This window comes from Vigna radiata, chromosome 4 (genome assembly GCF_000741045.1).
Source record: "Vigna radiata var. radiata cultivar VC1973A chromosome 4, Vradiata_ver6, whole genome shotgun sequence".
NCBI lineage: Eukaryota > Viridiplantae > Streptophyta > Magnoliopsida > Fabales > Fabaceae > Vigna > Vigna radiata.
In genome coordinates this window covers 3,904,683-3,916,653 of record NC_028354.1, presented here as the reverse complement: position 1 = coordinate 3,916,653, position 11,971 = coordinate 3,904,683, and the positions used below count along the sequence as shown (strand labels likewise).

At 31.7% G+C, this 11,971-nt stretch overlaps 1 protein-coding gene across 1 annotated transcript; it reads left to right on the top strand.

Moving 5' to 3' along the window:
• Nucleotides 1-5,363: 5,363 nt before the first annotated feature.
• On the top strand, nucleotides 5,364-10,866 carry LOC106758117. Its single transcript, XM_014641040.2, has 2 exons — nucleotides 5,364-5,993; nucleotides 9,279-10,866. The coding sequence occupies exons 1-2, from the start codon at nucleotides 5,728-5,730 to the stop codon at nucleotides 10,654-10,656; spliced, it is 1,644 nt and encodes a 547-aa protein (XP_014496526.1). The 5' UTR covers nucleotides 5,364-5,727; the 3' UTR covers nucleotides 10,657-10,866.
• The last annotated feature ends 1,105 nt before the right edge of the window (nucleotides 10,867-11,971 follow it).

Here is an 11,971-nt window from a genome sequence, read left to right as displayed (position 1 = left end):
ATCTCATGAATAATACAGGTTTTCAAGAATAACAATCAAATGAAAACATTAAAGTTCTTGTAATCTTTAGCAATACTCAAACCTCAATATGTGAGTAAGAAAATTGTTGTGTTTGTTAGTAATATAGAAGTATCATCTTGTATCTTAGGATGTTATCCTATTTTAGTGAGTGAATCATGTGATCGTTTACTCACACTCTTTTGCATAAATAAAGTTAGTTAATTAAGAGTAATTGGGTCCAAAGCATACCTAAGTCTTAGCCATGAGTGATTATGTGTTTAATGTATTTAGCTAGAAGTGACTAGATCTAAATAATAATAAATTGTTTAACAAAGAGTGATTATATTTCAAAGAATATTTGTATATGTTGACAGTCCCAATTGCTTATTTTGGTCCAACACCTGGGCTTGGGGCACCAATGTACATTATGGTGTTGTCGGACTTGGAAAAAAATGAGCACTCGGGATCAATAACACTAACTCTTTTATTCAGTCATGCATGCTCATCCTAACTAGTATAATATCCAATATCAAACACTATGACCAAAAACTCATAACTCCCTAAATACATCACTAAATCTAGTTAACTCAGGTAATGATGAGTGTTAAACAATTAAACCCTGACCAAGCCTTCAAAAAGGTAAAAACCTACTAGAAAAAAGATAAATAGGTGACTGAAGTAAGACATTTTATTGTTCTAATACGCAAGCATTTATTAAAGTTTGCTAAAAACGGAAAATGACTTGAGTATCAAAGTACATTAGAAAAAAAAATAGGTGACTTAAGTAACACATATATTGTTCTGATACACTAGCATTTATTAAAGTTTGCTAAAAACGGAAATTGACTTGAGTATCAAAGTACATTTTACATGTACAATCCTATCAGCCAAGAACTCTTCCGCTTGGATGAAAAGGATAAAGTTGCGAGAAACATTAGAAGAGGGGTTGAATAATGTTTATGTATATCTTTTCGAGCCTAACATATTGAACATGATATGGATGATCATCATGAGTTAATTGACACTTACTTTATAAACACTATTCTGTTGTAGACATTTATAGTTCTGATTTTAACTCATCCTCCTAATGTTTAAGAGAGAGTAAATCTTATCAAAGATGGAGTGTGTTGAAGGTGTGTATGTCGAGAAATTACTTTGCACATAGGATGATTATTTATAAACAGAAACATAACACACTAACATTTTATACTAGTTCACTTAATTGAGCTGCATTCAGTTCTCCTCTAAAAGGTCTTAGAGGGTTTCATTAGATTTTCAATGAAGTACATATGAGTATTCTAACCACTCCTGGTATTCCTAAACGTTTCCAGTATCCTCCAGATACATTGTCTAGTTGAGTTTAACCCACTATTGGTTGTCGTTGCCAACCTAGTAACCTCTATTACTATGACCTTGACCAAGTTTCACTATTACTAGATCCTAGTTGTCGTTCTCAACCTAATAACCCTTATTACCGTGACCTTGACCAAGTTTCACTCACTCCTGGTTGTGCAATATTCTTCACCACTTTTGGTATCCTTAGACGTTACCCATATCCTCCAAATACACTCATCTATTTGAGTTTTAATCACTCTTGGTTTCCACCAAATAACCTATCTAGCTACCATTTAACTCTACCAAGTTAAATGTCAAAGTTTTACCCACTCATGGTTTTCACTAGACAACATGTCTAGCTATTTTTTAACTCCTCAAAGTTATATGTAAAGTGTTTTAATTCTCTTCAGAATTTACAATCAAAAGATTGATTACAAGTCCTTAGACGATAACTCTCGCAGAGAGGATATATGTTCAATACGAATCAATCTAACAGACTTATTAACTATTTTTCTCTCTTTTCTCTTCTCACAACAGTAAGCTTATATATCAATGAAGCTTTGAGAGTGATTCTTTTCTTGAACTCTTCTCTTTCTTTCTTTTCTTGTATAAGAAATTTTGACTCTAATAGCCCAAAGAGAGTTCTTGATTCTTCCACAAGGATGATTTTTCTTTATATTCCTTAATTCCTCATCATCTTTTTTTTCTTCTTCTTAGATCTTCTATTTATACACCTTTGATAATATAACTGGTAAGCGATGTTTGTCTTTGAGATTTGGTGATAATATAGCCATTGGACGAATCTCGTCCTTGTAATTTGACTTTTTGTAGCTTTTATCCTAGGTGGCAGTCATAGGTTGATGTCTTTTGTCAGAGCAGACTTGCTTTTCAGAGCTTTATCAACAACAGATTAAACTATTCATTTGACATGAGTTTTGATGAACGAAGCATTTTTCAAATGCCTTCTTATCTCTATCGTCCATTTTTGACTTGCATTAGATAGAATACATGAATGATTGTAGTAGATATCCTGCATAAAGTAGAGTAGACATCTATGTAGTAGATATTTCCTTTTTCTTGTTACCTTGTTGTTTTTAAACGTTGAGCATTTAATGGCATTCAATGTTTGTTCAAAACAATCAAGGTTTCTATGTTTTCTATCTTTTCTACATGATTTGATTTTTTGAGTTTTCTAGTGAAGATACCATATGTTTCATCGTTGAATGAAAGTATGTTTGACATATAGTATCGTTTATTCTATGAGAGACTTTTCCTAACTAGTGTAGTACTTGTTGTTTTCAAGAGTGCGTTTAGTTGGATTTCTTTTATCATGTGTTTTAGAGCAAGATTTCTCCTTTTGTTGTGTTTACCAAACTCATCATTTTATAATGAGAGTTCATCTGACTCATGTTAATAGTTTATGTTTTTTAGCATATGCGTTTAACACGATGTTTTCCAACACATCGTTTAAGACTTTTCAGCATGCTTTCTGAGGGCACCGTTTGACACTTTTATCAATTAAAGCATATTGAAAGTTTATTATCGTCCAACCTTGCAATACTTTTATTGACGTGTTTGGTGGTGCGTTTTGTTTACCACATGCATTTAACAAGATTCTCATTTTAAACATGTTTTTGGATTTTGAGATGTTCTTCTAAACACATTTTTTCAATCCTTCCATTTTTCCAACTCTCTAGAGTTTGTTTGATCATTGTTTAATGATGTTTGCTTATTGATGTATTTCCTCGAAAGTTTTTTAAAAATGCTCCTTACAAAATCCTTTGTTCCTATTAGTCTTGTTTTCCCATTTGTGTTGTGATTCTTAGAAGACTAACACTTTGTCGACCTTCTTTTGTTGATCTATTTGATGTATTAAGGTACTAGTTGATTTTTGGCTTTTTCCGTTGGCAACCTTTTCTTTTCTTCTTAATGTCATTAGTTATGTAACTTTTCTTGCTATTAAGTTCTTATACTTTGCATATAACATTCTTCAGATTCTTAATATTTTGCTATTTACTATTGTGTCCTGTTTTTTTGTTTATGTTCTTTTGTTTTAACTATTTGAGAATCTAAGACTATAGTTAAGACTACTTTATTTAACATTGTTTGTTAAATTTTAAAACTAAAAATATTGTAGACAAAGTTATCTTAACAACAGATAATTTGAAAGACCCAACTATTTAGAAAACTTGTCCTAACAAAGAACATTCATCTAAACTAATAATAACTATGTTTCAAATAATACTTTGTGTTTAATCAAAATTGATTATATTTAAATAATATTCAATATTTAATTAGAAGTGATTAAATTAAATAACAATTGACTCATATTTCACCACCTTAAGTTTATTAGTGAAATTGAATAATATTAATTAAAAATTGGACAGAGGTTTTAGACAAACTAATGTAATGTCTATCAACTCTCATCTTTTCACATTATTAGTAATATACAGGAAAAGAAATTACAAAAGAAATTTCCAGAAACGTTTTTAAGCATGTATATGTTGAAGTTATATTTAATAATCCTTATAACGTTCCTCTAATAAAAAAAATAGGATAATGCCTTTGTTAAATTTTTTCGTCTACTTACATGTAATTTATCATATATTTATGAATTTGTGGTAAATTTTAAAAAATTTTAACCTTTCAATAATTACAACCCACTCACTAGAGATACACATTCAAATTGGCCAAAATATTCCTTCGTAGGGAATATCCGTATCTCGTTATAATTTTAATATTGCACAACTAGTTTATACTATTTTTATGGATTTATTTTTTTTATTTACTTAAATAAAAGTATACATGCATTTAATTATTAGAGTAATAATAGAAAATAATTTTCGTTATTAAAAGTGAAAAAAATATGATATTGACTATTTGAGGAATCAAATTCTTTTGATTTAAAAAAAAAAATTATAACTTATTAATATTTTAATTTGGGTTACTATCTCTATCCGTGTCTGTATCTTCATTCGATACATATATGTATATGTATCTTTCTTATAAATACTTTAAAATACTTATTATTATAATATCTAGTATGTAAAAAATAGCACACGTATAATAATAATTTATAATTTTTATATTGGTAACTTTAATACATATTATTTTGACTCATTTAAATAAAAGTCATATATTTATTATTTTGTTAAGAATGTATGTATTTTAAAATAAATATAAATATATCAAATACATATTGTATTGATACCATTCATATAAAGAAACGATAATATAATATTATTATAAATAATGATATTTTGAAAGTATTTTATCATGTTTCATTATGTGATTAATTTATGTTGGTATTTATAATTATTATTATTAATTATGAAATAATTTTGAATCAACGTTAAAATATTGGAAAAAATATTGTGAAATGATTATCCTTTTATTATGAAGAGGTTATTTTATTTTCACCTTTTCGTTTTCTGTTTTCATTTTCTTCCCAAAAATAATCATATACTGAACAATTCATCCATGGGACTTGCTCTTTGATCTGCAAATTCAGAAGGTTGGTGCATAATAATTTTTGTCGGCAATGAATAAGGGAATAATAACTCCATCTTTTTTATCTTTAATGGATCCTTTGAATTTTGTAATCACATTTCCAAAAAAAGTATCTCTCAAATAATCTTCTAATAAAGTGTGAGGTGAATTATTTGATTTGAATATAAAATAACTAAATTATAATGTGAATATTATAAAAAAGTATAAAAATATTTTAAATCTTAGAGAGTATTTTGGTGAAGTTAAAAGCTTTATCAATAACCCAATTATTATCAATCACGAACAGTTAACTGCAAACTGAGTGAATTGACTGAATCTAGCTATCATTATGAAAACGAATGTAACTTCACTTTTTAAAACATTCATTGATTTTATTCTATTAAAATGCAAACAAACATCATGTAATAAAAAGTTCAGAGTTTGATAACCATGTTTTATCATTGGAAATGTTTATACTCTGTGAATTAAATAAAAAAAACATATTTACGGATGATCTATTTTTCATTATTTTAATAATTTTTTGTGCAGCTTTTGGATTTGTCATCTCTTCTGATTTTTTCCCCTCTTTATTATGAAGCTTTAATAAAGCTAATGTGTTGTTCCATTTGAGCTGCAACAATGTACTTTGGGTCATGACATTAATCCACAACACACCATTTTTACAACATCCAAAGACAAAGTCCTAGGATAAGAAGTGGGGAGGAGAGAGGGAACACCAATCTATTGTTACTTTTTTTTTTTTTTTTTTCATTACATTGTTGTCTTCTTCTCTTCTTCTTGCATTGTTACTGCCCTACCCATGATCTTGGAACTGAGATGCTTCATTGAGTGATATTAGATCTCAAGTTGAAGTCTTTGAAGATACCCATTTCTCACAGAGTCATGGGGGGTGTCAGTTTGAGGGAATCATGGTGTTTCTGCAAAGGGGTGAGTAAGTCTGAGAGAATGAAAGCTGCAATCTTTACAGGGAAGGGTCAAGGTATGGCTACTATCACCGGCATTTCTCCAAATGGGGTTTCCGGTACCGGATTTTTAATCCACCGGAATCTTCTTTTGACCACTCACACCAATCTTCCCTCGGTGGTAGCCGCCGACAGTGCCGAGATCCGGCTGCACAATGGTGTGGCTGCAACTCTTGTTCCTCAGAGGTACCCCTATTTGACGATAGTGCTGTGATTTCATTTTTCTTGCTTAAGTTGAAAATGTAGCTAACCTATCATTACCTTTTACTTTTCGAAAAGCTTTTTTGGGGGGTGGTTAAGTTTTTATGTATTTGTTAGGTAAGAGAGGGAGATAAGTAGGCCAGTGGAGGGTTAAACAATATTGAGGTGCAAGGTGGTTGGCTTTTATGTTAAGATTTGTTTCTGATATTGGTAACCAAAGCAGTTAATGTGGTAAAGTTGGATTGGAATTCAGTTCTAAAGGTTGGAAACACGTTTTCGTTAGAATTTGAAAGAGTTCTGTGTTTTTGGTTAGAGATCTTGGTGTTTGAAAGCTACTTCTGGCTTTGACTCATTCAAGTTGGATCGGGTAGATTCACTTGTAGCAAGAGTTGAACTTGATACGTTGTTTAAGTGGAACCGAACTCTTTGGCACTGTACAACCTGTACAACACAGGGACACATCTCACAACACATTCTTCTTGTCTCTATTTTATGTTCATTTGGTGATTTATCTGGTCTTCCTTTGTTGACTTTGTGTGTACCTGCAATTCAGTGAAGTTTGAAAGTTTTTTATGCTTTTTAGCAGTTGTAGCTAACATTAGTTCACTTTATCAAGGACATTCATGTAGAATATTAATGGTGGATGCTAATTTAGTTTATTACTTTTGTAGAGGTAACTTTACACCTTTGTACCAATATTATGTCATTCAATTTCCATTAGGTGATGTGTATTCATATATTTTTAAGCTCAACTACTTAGTTTTATGTACTGTCTGCCCTATCCTCACCAACATGGCCTACTAGCAGGTCGAAAGAACTACTAACTGGAAAGTACAAAGCCCTATATATTTATTTTGAAAATTTGAAATGATTTAATTTATGGTCAGAAGTAGCTATTTCTAGGCATAGCAAGCCAGACTAGTTATTAAAAATTACTGTAAATAGTGACTTGTGTGGTGTGTATTGGTATCAATAATCTAATGTTATGCATAATGTTTAAGAAATGAACAATCCGTGATACATGGCATAAAAAAAAAACAATCTAAACAAATTCAAAGTAAAAAAAAAAAGTAGTTTTGATGTTTTAGCATGTTTTTAACTTTCATATTCTAATTCTTAATAATTTGTTAGAGAAAATGTTCCAAAAGAAAAGTAGACCTAGAACACACTTTTCCTTAGCAAGTGCTGCAGATTAAATCAACCCTCAGAAGGTGTTTGTGCTCATTTATTAAACTGGGATATTTGTCATAACTGTTTGATAGAGTATAGAGGGTGTGATATTTGTCATAGTTGTGAATGCAACTGTATATAGTTATTGATACAGTTGTAATCTATTAGTGTTATCATGTCATATTTCATCTTAAAGTCAATTTGCATTAAACGAGGTTGGCTAATAGATATGTAAGATGCAATCTAAGAATTGAGAGACAGATGATGTAGGACTTCCCAAAAACCTCATGACAAGGGCTACAATGCTTAGTTTTGTTATGGTAACTGTTTATTTCTAAGGCTGTTGTTTTTAATGACATCAAATTTCCCTTTACTGCTTCTGGGCCTGTCTTACCTACGTCAGAAGTTACATCCAAATTACTCTCTCTTGTGTGTGTACTCCATTATTCTCACTTGAAAGTATTTCTTTTCATTCTTCATCTAGTCCTATCCCTGAACTTGTCACAACTTCTAACCCCTAATCATGTCAAATATGTCCATCCCAAGCAAACGACATCAAATTCCGGTATAGTTAAACTCAGGCTGCACCTCACTTTTTTTTTTTTTTTTTGTTTTCACTACTTTTGAGCTCTCATTGTTCAGAATGCTTTATCTTGTCCACAATGGAAATTAGCTATAGGAGATGAATTTTATGCTTTAATTGCTAACAAGACTTGGTCTCTTGTTCCTCTGCCTCTGGGAAGAAAAGCTATTGGCTGTTTTGAATAAAAGAAAATCATGACGATGCTGTCAATATGTATAGAGAGAATCTTCTTGCCGAGAGTTTCCACCAAACTCCAGGTTGTGACTTCTTTGAAACTTTTTCTCCAGTTGTAAACCTGTCACAATTCGTATCATTTTGACTCTGGCTCCCTCAAATCAATGGCCTATACAATAATTAGATGTTAACAATGCCTCAATTCAAGGCTACTCAGTTTAGGATCTTTATATGCAGCAACCAGACGGCTTCAAATCTGACAATCTTAATCTAGTATGCTAGCTGAATAAAGCAATTTATGGTCTTAAACAACCCCTGTGCATTGTATGAAAGGCTCACCAAAACTCTTACGGGTTTTGGTTTCATTCAAGTTAAGTGTGATTCATCCTTACTAATACTCAACAACTGTTGTTTTTGTCTCTATGTTCTGATAGTTGTCAATGACAGCTTTATATTCAGCTATACAGTCGTAATCTGATAGTAGTTACTTAGCTCATTGTGATCTCTATTAACAGAGAACTCTCTAATCGCATTCATAATTACATTTTAATAATATTTCCTCTCTCCATATTTCTCAATACTGTCATACATTTCAAAAGGCCCTGTAACTTTTAATCTGGCACGCTAAATATGAGAATTTTATGAAGTTATTGACATCTCATTGTAATGCTTGAGTAACCTCTATTTACTATTTCTCCTTTCAAACAAGTTTCTGCTGATATTATTTTTGGTAATTCTCTTTTTAATTTCAACCTTTTAGCTAAATTCGTAATGCGAAACAAAACATAGTTACACAGTAATTGACTGCCATGAAAAGAGAATGTGTCAGAATGTAGAATTATGGTGGTATTGAATTTGCCATGGAAGTTTGCTTTGGTTTGAGTACTTTGTTTCTAGCATTATATATCCAATATTTTAGCATCTCAATTCGGACTCTGCATTCTGAAACTTGAGTCAGCACTTTCAAGTAGCATATTTGAAGCTTCTCCCAGTACTTTTTTTGAAGAGCAGCACCGTTTATCTTTATCTGTTTTCCATTCAACTTTGTGTTTTATGATGCAACTTGCATTGTTGTCCTATTTCTTTAATATTTTAATTGCTTGTGTGATTTATTTTAAATTATGATTGCCTCATCGCACTACATCAAGATGATGTGAATAGGACACTTCTTCAAAAAAGTTCCTTAGATGGACATTTAGAAGACATATGTTATTGTCTTTGGCAATGAATTTTATTATCTTATTATGAAAAAATATCTGTGATTGGCACCATCACTTATAAGTAGTCCTTAGAGTGTTTATTTGTAAACCAGTATTGCATTGAGTTTTTTCACTTGCTTTCAGGTTTTTCATTACAAGTTCTGTATTAGATCTTACAATTGTGGGTTTAGATGATGCCGATGGGGACTCAAATGCACAGGGTCAATACCCTCACTACTTGAAGACCAGTTGCAAAGCCAATCTGGATCTGGGAAGTATAGTTTATCTTTTAGGCTACACAGAAAAACAGGAGCTCACTGTTGGTGAAGGAAAGGTGGTCATAGCCACTGACAATCTCATAAAATTATCAACTGATGGAATTCAATGGAGTCCAGGTTCAGCTGGTTTTGATGTGCATGGAAATCTAGCTTTTATGATATGTGATCCTATGAAGTTAGCCACATCACCAAATACCAAATCACCTTCAACTTCGTCCTCATCGTCTTCCTCTTGGAAGAAAGAACTCCCCATGCAGTTTGGCATACCAATTCCTGTCATATGTGATTGGTTAAACCAGCACTGGGAAGGCAACCTTGATGAGCTTAACAAGCCAAAATTACCAATCATGCGATTGATGTCTACCGGGCAAAGGAGCGAGCATTCGTGTGCTTCCTTCACCCTTCGGCAAGTTTTCAAGTCAACAGAAGGCAATGATGATGGCACCTCATCTTCATCAAACAATGCTTCAAAGACAAGAGATCAGGGACCAAGCTCTTCTGCTGTTACCAACACAGTTGAAGAAGAAAGCTTGATCACTAATCCAAATGCTGCTCATGTACAGGGAATTCCCACCCCAGAAATATATGAATCGCCTAGAGTAACTGCTGTGCCACTCAGAAGGAAAGAAAACATACCATTGCAGCTTTTGGACATCAACTTTCCTCCAAGGTCAGCCAAAGCTGCAGTCTTGGCACAATCATCCAAACCAAAGTCTGCTGAAAATCATGCCAAAGACCCTTTGCCTGAAAATCAAACAGAAGGAGAACAAAACAAGCAGACAAGGCCAACAACTCCTATTCCAGACGTTTCCTCAACAGGGTCTGTCAATGGAGCTGCGCAGAGTGAGGTTCAGTCCAGCTCGTCTCCGGTGGAAATACAAGAGATGCATAACGGATACAGCAGCGAAGGAGAGACCATGTACTCGGCCGAAACCGCCGAGAGCCGCAACTACACAAGCCCCAGAGAGTTGAAATTTCAGCAAGTGGGAAGGAGCCAGAGTTGTGTGAGTTACAACAGGTGGGGTGCTGCACCAAGAAGCCAAGTTGCTCGTGGAATGATGGTGGAAAATCAGAGAAGCTTCATGCATGTGAAGAGAATGTACTCACAAGGTGCAGCAACATCTCAGCGAAGCAATGACTATTTCAGCCCCACTGTCTCCTCCATCATGAAACGTAACAGCAGCTCAAGCAAGCCACCTCGGCAAACTCCTGTTCATTCTCCTTCACCCAGATGGATGTTCTGATTCATTGATACTTCATATATGATCATATTTCAAGTTCATACAGTAAAATTATAAAAATTTAAAGAGAAAGAGTATAGTTGCTTCATGTTTATATTCTTTTTGCTATCCATATTTTTTATGCAACACGCACAGACACTAAGTTATGGTGAATAAGAAATGTAAGCCAAAATGTAGATTTCCTTCTAAATTCACTTAAGTTGATTCTGCTTCCATGTTGAGTACAATGTTTCACCCAGGATTATCTAGTTCTTCATCTCAACTTAAAGCTTTGAATTGAAAACACCTTCATTTGAGTTCATACGTTCTTGGCTATGTAAACATAAATCCAAGTTAAGATTGGAAAAACAGTGTTCTATATGTTCTGTTCTTGCTGCAAGATTGAAATTAAGATTATAAATATGATTATTCATCTCAATTTACTCAATCATTATTAACCGTTACCATCCATTAAAATGTTTTCAATTAAATATGAAATAAGCCTTTAAACATGACAACAGACCACTCTTAATTCTTGATGAAAATTTGATATATTGATCGATGCAATTTTTTGTAAATCAAAATAAATATTATATGATCTTTTTATTAAGGTTAGGAGTATTATAATTTTAAATTTAAATATATTAAACTTCTTATTAACTAAAATCACATTACGTAACACGCTCAATTTTTAAAAACTAATTAAATAAACATTTTTAATTTTTTATAACTATGAAAATATAGATTTCATTCATCACATTATAAAAGTGTAAATAGATTTCGTTATAATAACATTTTAGATATAATTAATGTAAAACTGTTAAATACTTCTTCAAATAAAAAATTAAAAAAAAAGTAAATTACAAAATTAACCAATTGAATATAACCCACATTTAGTATTTCAAAACCCGTCATTTAACTTATGGAGTTTGTCGAGTATGAATGGTTTCGTTTAGAGGTAAATTTATTCAAGTTATTCTTAAGTCATTTTTTTTTTAAATTTTTATTTTAATTTTAAATAAGTAAAATAAATATATTGAATCTTTAGTATAAAGATCACACAAGTCATTTTAATAGTAATTAACTAATTTTTTTATCACTAAATTTTAATAAAATAAATAAAATATATGATTACACCAAAACTAAAATTGAAAATACAAATATTAAAACACTATTTTCAGATCAAATACCACAAAATTACAATCTCTTTCTAAATTTGTCGTTATTATACATTTTATCCGACTTTATTTATCTAATATTACAAACAAAGAAATATTACATTCAAATTTCCTTCAAATTTCTATCTTGGATATTTTCTATACCATTGAATTTGTATGTT

Excerpts from the sequence above, each read along its gene's own strand:
- LOC106758117 (XM_014641040.2), top strand. The coding sequence starts at position 5,728 with ATGGGGGGTGTCAGTTTGAGGGAATCATGGTGTTTCTGCAAAGGGGTG. Across the intron at positions 5,994-9,278 it reads GCAACTCTTGTTCCTCAGAG|GTTTTTCATTACAAGTTCTG; the intron begins GTACCCCTATTT and ends ACTTGCTTTCAG.